Here is a 13,305-nt window from a genome sequence, read left to right as displayed (position 1 = left end):
ATGGGTCAGTGACAGAGGACAATGAGCGCATGCTTCCTATGTTGCTGGTTTTCAATCCATTGTTCTTTATAGAGCAAAGCTTGTAACGAGGAAATTTATTTCAAAGAACCTCAGGTCACGACCACCCTCTATCTGAGCCGAGGCCCTAATTTACGAATAGATTTGGTCATGATGGGAATCCGTAACGCACCTTTTTCTAAAGCAACGGCTTGCTTCCAAGTCGTATTTGATCTTCTATTACGAACGGAGTATATTTATTATGATGACATGATGCTGGAACGACTCCCCGAGTGCGGGCGGGAAGGGTTCATGCACGGTCCCACGTGGAGGGCGCCCGTTAGGCACCAATAAAGCCCTGGACGAGGCCCATGCGACGGAATTGACGGGGGCCTTTTCCGGGCATGTTTGGGCTTTGCATTCTCGGCTAAAAGTCTTCGTCGCAACCTTCAACCAGCCGCCTTGCCCGCTACTTTTTCGACCTCTCCCCGACAACCCACTCTCCAAGGTCGTGGCCGCTTAGTTAACCCAGCGACCTACTAGCCTAACCAGAGTACTACTTCGTTCGTAATTCAACGCTTCTTTCTCTCTCCGTCGCAATATTCTCCTATCTGGCCCTTCCAAAAAACCCTCCCTTTCCATCTCTTTTCAATTGATCATACTCCTTTTTGGAACTCCTTTCTTGTCGATCCGTTCTTTTTGGTTAAAATTCGTTTTGTTGTATTTCTCCCACCTTTCCCTCATCATGCACTTCTCCACACTTTTCCTGCTACCGCTCCTCGTCGCAGCCGACCAAGCGGCGCTGAAGGACAAGGCCGCCGGATGGTTCGACAAAGCCAAGTCGTACATCCCCAGCGCAGTTCCCAACCCCATCGATGCCGGCGCGGCGAAGGTCGCAGGATCCAGTGTTGAACCGATCAACATTCGCAACTGGCAGCGCCAGCTGGGCCCGAAACTGGACACCGAGGAAGAATGGATGGTCTACATGACTGGAGGCAACAAGAGTTGTTTCGGTCGATGCGGCGCGGTCGACTTGACTTGGAATGTTAGTACTTGACATGCGCCGAAAAGGGACCTGGTCCGTTAAAGAAACCTGTATTCTAACATCTCAACCTAGGAATCGGTCCCTCTCCTCGTCGCGCTACCAAAGACCGCAGGATCTCCGCCGTTGCATCTAGGTTTCGTCGACTGTGACAAGGAGGAGATTTTGTGTACGGGTTGGGCTGCGACGTTGCCATCGATCTATCACTTCATGGTGCCGATCCAGTCGAACCCTCCACCCAAAGTGCCTCTCCACATCGTCCCACTCAACCTGACCACCACGACCGTCGCCGACATCGTGTCGATCCCTTCGAACTCCAAGGCGCGATACCTCGAGAAGGAAGAGTACACCGGCATTCTGCACCCATTTGATGGAATCATGTCCAAGCTCGGCCTTCTCCAGCCTTTCGGATACCTCATGTGGGGCTTGAGCACGATCCCCAGCTGGGTCATGATGATCGGTATCAGTTTCATCTCGAGGCAGATCATGAGCAGGAGAATGCAGGGTGGGCAAGCCGGCGTGCCTGCTGCTGCTGGTGCAGCCCAGCCCGCCGCACCTCGACCTGCGCCGGCGGCCGCGGCGCAAGGAGGCGGACGTAAGAAGAAATGAGTTGAAACCGGGACAGGCATAGGAGATGAAAGGTGACGCTGGATATCATACAAAAAAGAAAACGTTGGATGGGATATCGCCGGGCTTCAACTACGCCTGTGGCCCAGACAGTGGGTGGCTTTATTAGACGTATACTTGCTTCCTCTTGTCGCAAGAGATAAAACGTAATTTGTTCTTGTACAGTACATGGAGGCTCTCAAATATCCAGCAACCATAGTGCCAGCTTTGTGTTCTTGTCCCTGCATATTATACGTGAACATTTCACTCAACCTGCGAACCCTGACCAGCAGGTCCCTCTCGTCCACCGACGGCGTCACTTTCGTCTCCCTTTGTGACCTCGACGTCCAACTCTTTCCTCAACAGCTCACTCAGTTGGCTGTTGTCGCGCAAGTAGACCCATCGTCCACCGGACCCGTCGTCCCCGGCGTCGATCGTCGAGCCTTCCTTCTCGTGCTGGCCCGCGCCTGAGATGACCCAATCGTACCGTTTCGGTCCGGATACAGGTGAAGACAGCCAGATTTGTTTATTGGGGGGCTGTTTATTGATCACGTACGTGCCGGCTTTTGGGTGGGTGACCGTCAGCACGCCGGCCTGGAAATAAGAGGTCAAGATTAGCACAATTTTACTCTGGATACCGCCTTTTTAATCCTTCTTTGAGTATGGAAAAGGAGCAGGGAAAGAAGCGGAAGGAGAGGGGGGAAAGAAGAGCGGAGAGAGAGCAAGAGGGAGACAGAGAGACAGAGAGGACGTACCGAAAACTCAACCTCGAGACCGTCGGTCCTTGACTCACTCAGTTCTTCGAGGGCGAGGACGAGCGTGTCGAGGTACTGGTCTGCTATCTCGTGGTACTCGGCGTCCGAGATCTGTGCTGGGCTGCTTCCATGTGACGAGTCGGTCTTGGGTGGTTGTGGTTCTGAGCTTTCCGGCAGGATGCCCTTGTAGGAGATGCGGGAGGTGGAGAATGACGCGCGAGGTTTAAGAGTTGAGGTCCTGAAGGCGAGAGGAGTCGAGGAGGCTGAGGTAGACCGGCGCAGGATGGGAACAAGAAGACTCGATGTACGACGGGTCGTGGAGCGTGTGACAAAGGTCGCTCGAGCAGCGGAGCCGAAGAGTGCGGTTGCTTTCATGGTCAAAATGCCACGGATCGAGCAGAGGAAAAGTTAGCAGCAGGATGGGCAAAGAGGAGAGGATTGCTGAATTGACAACGTCTATCAGATTCGTCCCGCGGTCTTGCTTCCCATTTGGCTGTCGGAGAAGAAACACGAGTACTAACAAGTCAAAAAGGGCTGTTTGGGAGGGAATGGAGAAGCAATGACGACAATTGGTTCTCCCCCAGAACAAAAACCGACTTCAGAGCTCCTATCATTGGCTGCGGCCGCGAGAGCTTCACAATGCATACAATCAAACACCTCGAAAAAGAATGAGAACATAAAAGGAACAAATAGATTGTAGACATATTCAGAAGCCGGTATTGAATTTGGCATCACCAGAACGAAAAAAGAAAATGTCTCAAGAAGAACAGTCGTTTGTTCTGAAACTGCTCGTATATCCCCCCCATCATAATGGCACATCTACACTGCTACCGCCTGGCAAAACTGCAATATTGATACATATAGTACACACTGGCAGCAAGAAAGGCTTTGAGCTGCCATCATCCTGTCTAGGCTTCTTCATCGGTTTGCAGAGCATGAACATGCTCAACCTTCCCTGGAACATCTCGTCCTCGTGTCTCTTAAGTGACGGTTCAATGCAGAGTACATTCTGTCCTCCCGGGAATGCTACTGGCATGTGCGTTGGCTCCGGGGCCCCCATCCGTTCATGTCAGCCGCATCGTGACAGAGTCCGCCCGAAACAGCAAGTCTCATGTGTTTGGCGAGCCGGGAGTCGGCTTGCATGTCCACACTATCTCCCGAGTGGAGAGATTGTTCGTCGTCGATGTGAGTGAGGCCTTGTTCCTCCCAATTGTGCCTGCGGACTATTCCATTTCACCATGGCAAAGTCCTCTTTTCCGGTCCCTTGTATCGATGAAGAATCGATCAAATCGTTCGACAGACGGCCCGTAGGAGCATGGTGGGAGGGCTTCTCTGTGACTGGTAGACTCCGACTCGCTGCGAGGAAGCTGTAAGGTGTTTGCAGGCCGTATACTATATACATCGAGGCGCCTTAGTGACTAGTCATGGCCTAATCTCGTCTCATGTCTGCGGCGCGAGCTTCGACATAGAATCCGGGGTCGGGAACTCGTTCTTGGTGAACCTCTTCTTTGGTCAATGGCTTGTCCACCTCTGATACGGCAACCAGCTCTTTCACTTTCATAATCTGACCAGCTACTGACGGAGTGACAGGTTGGAAGACTGTGGCCATGCGCTTGCGGAGTCCTAGAGCCTTGAGGACGTTGCTAGATTTCGCGGGCAGACCAATCGCAGAGCGTATCAGGGTGATTCTGAAGTAAGACATCTTTGTTGGGTGATGGGGGAAAAGGCTTGAGGTAGGGTTGCGTAAGAAACCACGTCTTCAGTAAGAGACTCTTGGTTGAAATTGCTCTGTTCAGGAAAAAGGTGATTTTCAAGAGCATCTCGGGGACAATGAAGCTAGACCGGTTTTCCACTAAGTACTCCACCGGAGAAGTACGGCCAATTATTCTATCCGGCAAACACCATTTCCACTCCACACATATCCACCAACAGAGGCCGAGTATCAGCACTTAACACAACTTCACGTTGTGTGCTTGGGTACCTACCTAGGTACTTTTAGGTAGGTGTTCCGCTCGTACGCGCGCTACTTCAGAATGTCCTGTCCTCATTACCAACCACGGCGTTTGGTCTGAATACACCTCGTCCATAGTCCGTTATCCCTACTGCCTGTTATGGTCTCTGGACGCCTATTCTGACACTCCACGTCCGAGCCTGGCACTGCAATTGTCCATCAAAAGGCCCACCGAGGGCAGGAGGCCTCAATTGTCAAGAGTGTTGGACACAAAAACGGTAGATTTATAAGGTCAGATTCCAGTAACGATCTACTCAAGTTGGGTACTCTTGATTGCGATAACGTATGAACGAGTTACTACAAAGGGAGAAGTTGCCATTATGGGACGTATTGGTCTCACCTGTCGGGCCAAATCCATAACATTAGCATCGTTGTGACATTTGCATGTCATTTGTAATGGGTCATGCCGTGATGCTGCTGATTCCTGTTCCAGCAAGGCCGATCACCAATTGTATCAAATTGGTAAGTATACTCTTTTCGCAAGAGAGTGGAAATCCACTATGGAGGTATAAAAGGCCACTGTGCTGACATGCTCTGTACACCTTTCCACTTTCTTCGCGAGTTCCTCGAATCTTTGGCAGCAGTCCTTCGACATGGCGAAAGCATCACCCTCGAAGACGTGGTTGGTAACGGGAGCGTCCTCCGGCCTCGGCCTCAGTATAACGTTGGCAGCTCTTGATGCTGGACACAAGGTCATTGCCTGCACTCGAAAGCCAGAAGCAGCAAAAAAAGAACACCCTGAAGTTGAAGCCAAAGGCGGTCAATGGCTGCTGCTTGATCCTAATTCGAAGGACACTTCAGACATAGTCAGAAAGGCAGCTTACGATGTTGGGGGAATCGACGTGGTGGTCAATAACGCTGGATATGTTCTGAATGGATCAGTTGAAGACTTATCGTATGTCTCTCCAACAAAAGGCTCACCAAGCACATCCATCACATAGAACTTTATGGGCTTCATCTAACACGACGGATCTAGGGAAGATGAGATGCAAGCACAGATGAACACGAACTTTTGGGGTCCAGTCCGTGTCATCAAAGGTGTCCTACCCTCTATGAGAGCTCGGTCTGGTACGATTGTTGCGATATCTTCGATCTTGGGCATCTTTCCCTTGGCGGCGGGAGTCATGTACAGCTGTTCCAAAGCATCGCTGGACATGCTTCAAGCAGTCTTAGCAAAAGAGCTTGCCTCGTTCAACGTTCGCATGATCACCATCAACGCAGGACTTTACGAAACCAATGTGGCTACTAACGGCAAATTCGCCGCCAACGGAGTCTCTGACGCTTACATCAACTCAACCGTTGGCAAAGTGCTCGGTGTAATGCAAGAGTATGTACAGAACGAGGAGACAGCCCCAGGAGATGCGAAGAAATTCGGCGAACGTCTCGTAGATGTTGTGGACGGTCGAGGTCTTGGAGCTGGTTTGGAGAAGAATCTGAGATTTCTCTTTGGCAAAGATGCCATTACGTTGTCCGACGTTGTAATGAAACAGATGGCTGAAGACTTTGAAGCCAGCAAGGAGATTGCGCAAAGCACAGATTTCGTCAACGCCACCCATACCGGAACTGCGTGGATGGCTGACCTCAAGTAGTGATTATAGAAGCAGAAGGCTTCGCACTGCATAATGCAAGATGGAACAGTGTTTTTGAAGACATCATAGTCCAAAGATATGAAAGATATAATAGATCACATTTGTGGATGTTTGATCTTTGTTTACGCCGTGTTGATGCGTAGTCAGTCGGTCCGAGTAAAAAGCAGCCACGCCAATGCGAGTTTCAGGTACGTAGCGAATATGCCGGGGTTTCTCCGTCATCCCTGGTACTCCGCGTTGCGCACCAGGTACCACAATGTCGTCTTTACATGAGGGACGCATTCCAACTCTTCGTTATACGCGCCCTCTTTCTTTTGAGTAATACCTCCAACTGGCGACTATGAAATTACATTCTCCGAAGTGATGCGTTGACACCCGGGGCCATAAGCGGTCGTTAGATCCAATCCTAACCTCATCACACGTCTCGCAAGGATGGCAGTGAGGGCTAATACCAACGCCCTCACTGGTATGCCACGGATTCAAGATACTCTCCGTACACCAGAGGACCTCGAGAAGATCACGAGTGTCAAAGCAGAAATAAATCGCCAGAAAGGCGATGTGGACGCCAGATTACGAGAAGGACTCAAAGACCACTTGGATTCTACACAAAATGGCATGTCTACGCTGGCGGAAGGTCAGAAACTCGTGGGGCATATCAAGGAGGAAATGAAGAGCATACATGATTTGTGTGAGCAGGCGCAGGCGATCCGTAAGAACTTCCCTCAGTTGGACTATCTGGCTCGAGTGCATCGCAATTTCGAGGCCACGCGGGCCATGCAGGCCGGACTTGACAATTTTGAGAGGGACTGCTCTGTTGTTCGAGCGCTCCTTGAAGAGGACGAGAATGATCAATACAACCAGCCTAACCTTCTGGAAGCGCACCTTCGCCTGACGCAGTTGCGCGACTTTCGAGATGAAGCACTGGATCAAATTCGACGAGGCAAGGATTCTAGTCTTGAACAGACATTGCTCGATTGGTTTCAACAGCTCGACGACATCATAGACATGTTTGACAGCCACATCGGAGCCATTTGTATGAACCTGATCGAACTGACCAAGCAAGATAACCATGGTCTCATCGTTCGCCTTGCCATTGTGATTGCCTCGGAGGAGAAGAATGACGACCGTGTACGGGCGTTGCAGGAGGCGCAGAAAGATCACCAGGATCTGGTCAGCAAGTTCACATCATTCACCATTGGGCCAAAAACGATTCGAGGGTACAAGGATAAATTCCTGTCGGCCATTAAGATGTATGCCGAGAGCCAGTTTGAAACGACAAGACAAAGCTTCCAGGAAGATCCATCTCGACTGGACAAGGCAACTAAATGGTTCTTCAACGACATCTTTGTCTGCAAACAAGGCATGCAGAACCTCTTCCCGAGAAAATGGAAGATCTTCGATACATATGTGAACATTTACCACCAACAAATGCACGACTTCCTACTTGAATATGTTGATGCAGAGGATCTGAGGCCACCACAAATGCTAGCCATCGTTCATTACATTGATGTGTACTACCAGAAAATGAGCAAACTCGGAATTTCGCAGTCGCAGCTGAAGCCACATGTACTCGATTCCCGAGAAGGAGATCTGATACGTGACTACAGAAATATCATCACCAAAGCTCTCAACTCCTGGATTGACAGGATGTATCTTACCGACATGAAAAATTTCAAATCCAGAGCATCAGAAGCGATAGAGCAAGATCCGGATGGCCACTTCAGATCCAAGACGCTCCCCGACATGTGGCGCATGTTGCATGAGCAAGCGGAAGCTGCTGGCGAGTCAGAACGTGAAGATGTGGTCGAAGGCGTTATGAGCGCCATGTTCAGTGCTTTGAAATCGAGACAGCAACAATGGGAACAGCTGGTGGACGAAGAGGTGGAAAGGTACAAGAATCCCACGTCAGAGCAACTGGAGACATTGCAGCCACTGCAGGACTGGCTGCTTGCGATTGCCAATGACCAAATCGCGTGTGTCGACGATGCTGCTGGGGACGTGATAGATGACCCGACGGCGCAGAAGGGGTACTTGACGCGCTTCAGAGAAGACTTCGTCAAGCTATCGACTCCTCCCTCCGCCAAGTTTATGTCGACGAATGGAGCAAGTGAGATGGATTCCCTACGAGATGGCTATGTCGATTTGGCCACTCACTGCATTTCTCGCTTCGTGCAGCTCATCTTCCGTGTCGATTTCCGCACCATTCTGACGGAGCTTTTCGTACCGGGAAAATGGTACGAACAAACGGCAATGCAGCGAATCACTACGACTTTCGACGATTACATTGGAGATTACAGCTCTGTGCTGCATCCGTCGCTGCTGGATATCATGATCGAAGAGTTATCAGATGCATTACTGGTCAACTACCTGACCTGCATAAAATCAAACAAAGGGGTCAAGTTCAGGCGAGGCGAGCCTTTCCCGGCCAAATTCAGAGACGATGTCCTGGCGGCGTTTGCATTCTTCGAAAAATTCCCCGACAATTTCAACGAGACGATCAAGCCTAAATGGAAGGCCGTCAACTTCACGGTCCAGTTGTTAGAAGCCGATAAAATGCAAGTGGTGGGTGTTTTTGCAGACTTCAAAAGAGATTACTGGGATTTACAATTGGGCTGGGTCGAAGGGGTGCTCAAGACCAGGGACGATTGGGATCGTAGCATGATTACTGCGGTCAAGCAGGCGGCTGCCTCGACTTATGTTGAGAGAGGAGCCGATACGGTCATGAGTAAAGTCAAATGAACTTAATGGGTGACCTCGAATGTACAACTTGATGTTCTGAAATATTGAACCGTTATGGTTGTGAGAGACAGAGATTTTGCCTTGGAACGAAACTTCTCAATATTCCAAAGGATTCTTCACGGAGTTACAAGGTGATATCAGCGGTGCATAGAGGGGAACGTGAGGTATCGGAAGCTCGAGATCATTGTTTGAATGTGGTGAGATGATTAAGACACCCATTGTCAACATGTTCCTGTTCCAAGACCATTCCGCTCGTTCAACACTTCCGGGTATCAACACACGCGAGATCGATCTTGGATGGGGACAATGACAAGCACATGGGAGGTGCAGGAATATTCAGAAACTACAGATAACTCTGTGAATTGCATCCACCGTTTAAGAACAGACTGTTGAGGTGACTGTGAGAGAAAGCAGTGTGAAGCATCCACATTGTGGTGTGCCATGTGCGCTACAGTCGTGACATGGCAGTTTCCAACTTGTGATAACGAATCCTCTTGATTGTAGAATTTGTAATGGACAATATATGTATTATATACCTTATATCACGATGTCTCCATGATAAGGTCTGAACAAGTTACACAAGTGTACTCTGAATGAGTAGCTGGTACTCCGTACGGCTCAACGACAGCCTTGTTGAATTGTATCGACAAGGCTGAACAGAGGCTATTTTCATATTCCGCCAATCGGAGACGCCCGTAAAGTGCCTCTTCCATTTCTCGCCGATTATCTCTCTTTTTCGCCGCCAACAACATTTTTCTGTGACTTCAACTTGTTACTGTACATACTCCATATCCTCGGTCCGACCCTTTTTTTTTGAAAGTCGTGTCGTGAATTGTGTCGACAACTGCGCACGCTTGTCGTCTAGTTCCGTTATCCCATCGCGACCTCGCACACATACACACACACACACACACGAACCGCAGCGATGGCATTTCCTGGAATGTATACGCCCCCGGGCGCAGGCGGCGCGGCAGGTGGTGCCGGAGGACTGAGCGAGGAAGAACAAGTGTGGGTGAAGAGGTTTCAACGAGGGTCCGAAAGTTGTGTCGCCAAATCGATCATGGCGGGTGCGATGGGTGGCGCGCTGGGAGGAGCTTTTGGTCTTTTCATGTCGAGTGTAAGTTGAGACCGAATTTGTCGCCTGCGTGACATTTCCAAAAAGTACCATCGTGCTAATTTTGGGATCTAAAATGGATCAAACAGATGGCCTACGATACTCCCCTGTCACCTCAAGGACAACAAATCACCTCGTTACCCGTCAAGGAACAACTGAAACGAGGATTGAAAGACATGGGGGCAAAGTCATGGTCGTCGGCCAAGAATTTCGCCATGATCGGCGGCATCTACTCGGGAGTCGAGTGCGGTATAGAGAGCTTCCGAGCGAAGTCGGATCTACAAAACTCGGCCATGGCAGGGTGCATCACGGGAGCAGGTCTGGCTTACAAGGCCGGCCCGCAGGCGGCGTTGTTCGGGTGCGCGGGTTTCGCGGCCTTTTCCACCGCCATTGACGCTTGGATGCGGATGCCGGAGAGTGATTGAATTGGTCTGGTTTGAACGAAAAGGGGAAAAAACAGAACAGAAATCACAACAAGGCACGGTACGCATCAGGGAAGTCTTTTCTGGCTGCTCTGGCATGCCGGCGTTTTAGGAGGACTGGGGGAGCCGACAAGCTCGTGTACAACAACAACAACAACGACGACGACGACAATCAAAATCTCGACCGACAATACGGAGTATTGAAATGGGGCTAAAGGAAAGGTTACCTACCTTCCCACCTGAGGTAGGTACCTAAAGACATGGTGCCGCCGGAGAGAACGAGGTTATCGCTTGTGAAACAAGCATTTTCCCTTTTTTTTTATTAGCGAAAGCGAAAGCATTGGCCCGGAGTTCAGGAGGATATGGAGCTTGTTCTTCCTTCAATCAGTTTCCTCGGACGGAAATCTACACTCCAGTTTTTGGGTGGGCGGTAGAAGGAAACGATATGGCGTTGAATTGAGAGGTCCCCCCCTTTTTTTTAACTGATTGGGCTGTTTATACCTCATTCGACTAGGAACGCATAGGGTCACGAAGGTGAAGGAGGTGAATCTCGACTTTTTCTTTCTCTCTTTCTCAATGGGCACGAACAAGGGCACAAAGGTGTGGTGCTTGATTAAACCAAAATTAGATGAACCTCTATTTCTCCAAAGACGATGATGATTTTCAACCTGCAAATTCGACATGGACATTGCGAGGGATGGGTAAAAAGTAAAACCTTTCTGAGACGGTTTGTACCCTCGCAGACACGATCAAAACGTTTTGACGAAGGGAAAAAAGCCCAGTCGTGACTTGAATCCATGAATTCCTATCGGCCTTGTATTTTTCTGTGTCAAGCGCTGCCTACTAGTCATGCGTCGCCCACACGGCCCACTCGTCCCTCTCGCCTTCCCTCATCCCCGGGGGAAGCTGACCCGTGCGCCCGACGAGCACCTCGCCTTTCCCACGTTTGAGGTACCTCCCGTCACCTGGGCTCCCCAGTATGCCACGTCCGTGGCCTTCGCGTAACTCGACGTCACGGTCCCACTTGACCTCACCGCGCAAGATGGTGTACCGTGGCCAGTTGCAAACCTTCACACCTTCAAAGGGGGTGTAGTCTATACTGTGGTGCAACATGTCGTTTGTGATTGTCAGTCCGCCTTCGGCCACGCCGGTGTGCCCGGGAGAAGGGTACCAGATGGTGATGTCTGCGTCGAACCCCGGGGCGATGGTACCTTTACGCCCCGAGAGTCCGTACAGCCGCGCGGGGTTCGTGGAAGTCAATTCCACAAATTTCGGTAGAGAGAGTCGCCTCGAAGGCGGGGTGTCGACGTTTGTGGCGGCGTCGAAGAGCAACGGAAGTCGCGTCTCCAAACCCGGAAGACCGTTGGGGATTTGTGCGAACGTAGGGACGGTCTGAGAAGCCGCGGCGTCGATCAGGGGTTTGCGTTTCCCACCCGGAGAGTTGTAAAGACTTGGAGCGTGGTCGGAAGAGACGGTGGTGATGGTGCCGTTCAACATGGCGTCCCAGATCGACTGAAGGTCAGAAGTGGAGTGTCGGAGCGGTGGAGCACAAACGTGCCGGGCACCGGCCCATTCGTCTTCGACTTCTTCTTCTTCTTCTTCGCCACCGCCGTGGGAGGGTGAGTGTGAGGGTGAGTGTGAGGGTGAGTGAGGTTCTGGAGCTAGGGCAGCCGGGACAGATGTAGCTGCCAGTTTCGAGGACAGGAGATACAAGTAGTGAGGACACGTTTCGGCGTGAACAGGCAGAAGAGATTTCGATTGAGCCTTGCGCGCGTGGGAGATGGCTACGGGTGAAGACATGTGGACAATCAGGATCGGTGTGGAGGTCAGCGTCGAGAGAGAAATTGCTCGGTTGGTGGCTTCGGACTCGGCGATCTGTGGACGAGCAATTGCATGGTATTTGGGGAGAGTTCGAGAGTTGCGGAGGAGTCGGCTCGTAATCCTTTTTCGAAAGAGAGTCTGTGAGCTTTTGTCTTTGATCAAGAATACTCAAGGGCAGTGTTGGGAAGAGGAGGACACGGAGAATGTGGGGACAACATGTCAAAATAGGGGGATGATGATGGTGGTGATGGTCATGCGATACATACATATCAATCATGTCGCTGTTTTCGGCATGAATCATCGTCGTCACACCCAGTGCTCTCGCTTGCATCATAATCTCGAGCATATCACCGTCACCGAGTTTCATCGCCGGATAGGTCATGTAGAGTTTGACGCTCGTGATGCCTTCTTGATCGACCATCGCTTTCAGTTCGTGCTGGAGAATCTTCTCGGTCGGCTTCGTCAGGATCAAATGGAACCCATAGTCGATGTAGGATTGGCCGTCGGCACGACTGTGGTACTCTTTCACAACGGGAAACAGTGACTCTTGGGTCCTCGACTGTGTCGCGAATGCGAGGATCGTGGTGGTCCCACCGGCCAGAGCTGACCGGGACCCAGTCAACCATTTGTCGCCGGTCGGAGCATTGTCCTGGTGCAAGTGAACGTGCGAGTCCACGCCGCCGGGAGTCACATAGGCTCCCTCCGCATCGACGACCTTGGTAGATGCTCCGACGGGAAGAAAAAGCGCTATGGCGACAATGATGCCATTCTTGATGCCGATCGAGAGCCCCGGTTGCAGGACTTCGGACGCTGTGACCTGTGTGTAAAATTATGGAACTGGTTAACACTTGCCCAGTAACCTTCTGCAAGACGAAGAAGCCTCTTCAAAGTATAGATCCGAGTTTACTGACAATAGTGGCATTCTTGATGATGAGGTCAAAGTCCATGCTTCCTTCATTGCCTATATCACCCATGGTAACGTACAAACGTGATATCTCGTGTTAGTATCGAGCGCAAGTTCTGGACATTATCTTCCTTTCAACACATTGTTTCAAAGACCCCACCGGCGGACGGAATGTTTCAGATACTTATCCTACCCGCGAGCGCAGCTCTGATAAGATTTGACTCGAGGAACACGTTCACAGTGAAATAGATAGAGGTGCATGTCAGTGATCGATGGGATGTAGAGAGACACGGCCAAGGTTGACG

The 13,305-nt window shown here is 50.8% G+C and overlaps 7 protein-coding genes across 7 annotated transcripts; 4 read left to right on the top strand and 3 right to left on the bottom strand.

The window, feature by feature from the left end:
- The first annotated feature begins 584 nt into the window (after positions 1-584).
- PV06_01619 (uncharacterized protein) lies at positions 585-1,870 on the top strand. The gene is made up of 2 exons (XM_016402232.1): positions 585-1,042; positions 1,115-1,870. The coding sequence occupies exons 1-2, from the start codon at positions 743-745 to the stop codon at positions 1,646-1,648; spliced, it is 834 nt and encodes a 277-aa protein (XP_016266129.1). The 5' UTR covers positions 585-742; the 3' UTR covers positions 1,649-1,870.
- PV06_01618 (iron donor protein CyaY) lies at positions 1,729-2,959 on the bottom strand. Its single transcript, XM_016402231.1, has 2 exons — positions 2,401-2,959; positions 1,729-2,239 (listed from the first exon to the last, which is right to left on the bottom strand). Exons 1-2 carry the CDS (start codon positions 2,773-2,775, stop codon positions 1,910-1,912), a joined length of 705 nt encoding a protein of 234 aa, XP_016266128.1. The 5' UTR covers positions 2,776-2,959; the 3' UTR covers positions 1,729-1,909.
- Positions 2,960-3,093: 134 nt separating this feature from the next.
- PV06_01617 (ribosomal protein L30) lies at positions 3,094-4,176 on the bottom strand. Its single transcript, XM_016402230.1, has one exon. The coding sequence runs from the start codon at positions 4,100-4,102 to the stop codon at positions 3,830-3,832; it is 273 nt and encodes a 90-aa protein (XP_016266127.1). The 5' UTR covers positions 4,103-4,176; the 3' UTR covers positions 3,094-3,829.
- Positions 4,177-4,820: 644 nt separating this feature from the next.
- PV06_01616 (uncharacterized protein) lies at positions 4,821-6,092 on the top strand. The gene is made up of 2 exons (XM_016402229.1): positions 4,821-5,306; positions 5,388-6,092. Exons 1-2 carry the CDS (start codon positions 5,005-5,007, stop codon positions 5,998-6,000), a joined length of 915 nt encoding a protein of 304 aa, XP_016266126.1. The 5' UTR covers positions 4,821-5,004; the 3' UTR covers positions 6,001-6,092.
- A 153-nt stretch (positions 6,093-6,245) lies between these two features.
- PV06_01615 (uncharacterized protein) lies at positions 6,246-9,150 on the top strand. The gene has a single exon (XM_016402228.1). It carries the CDS (start codon positions 6,433-6,435, stop codon positions 8,737-8,739), a length of 2,307 nt encoding a protein of 768 aa, XP_016266125.1. The 5' UTR covers positions 6,246-6,432; the 3' UTR covers positions 8,740-9,150.
- A 347-nt stretch (positions 9,151-9,497) lies between these two features.
- Positions 9,498-11,067, top strand: PV06_01614 (uncharacterized protein). The gene is made up of 2 exons (XM_016402227.1): positions 9,498-9,856; positions 9,943-11,067. Exons 1-2 carry the CDS (start codon positions 9,665-9,667, stop codon positions 10,276-10,278), a joined length of 528 nt encoding a protein of 175 aa, XP_016266124.1. The 5' UTR covers positions 9,498-9,664; the 3' UTR covers positions 10,279-11,067.
- Positions 11,068-11,083: 16 nt separating this feature from the next.
- Positions 11,084-13,070, bottom strand: PV06_01613 (uncharacterized protein; the record flags this gene model as incomplete). Its single annotated transcript, XM_016402226.1, has 3 exons — positions 11,084-12,217; positions 12,363-12,913; positions 13,008-13,070. 3 exons carry the CDS (start codon positions 13,068-13,070, stop codon positions 11,119-11,121), a joined length of 1,713 nt encoding a protein of 570 aa, XP_016266123.1. The 3' UTR covers positions 11,084-11,118.
- Between the last annotated feature and the right edge of the window lie 235 nt (positions 13,071-13,305).

The sequence above is a fragment of the Exophiala oligosperma genome (genome assembly GCF_000835515.1).
Source record: "Exophiala oligosperma strain CBS 72588 unplaced genomic scaffold supercont1.2, whole genome shotgun sequence".
Lineage (NCBI taxonomy): Eukaryota > Fungi > Ascomycota > Eurotiomycetes > Chaetothyriales > Herpotrichiellaceae > Exophiala > Exophiala oligosperma.
The sequence above is the reverse complement of the archived record's forward strand: the minus strand, read 5'-3'. Positions and strand labels throughout refer to the sequence as shown.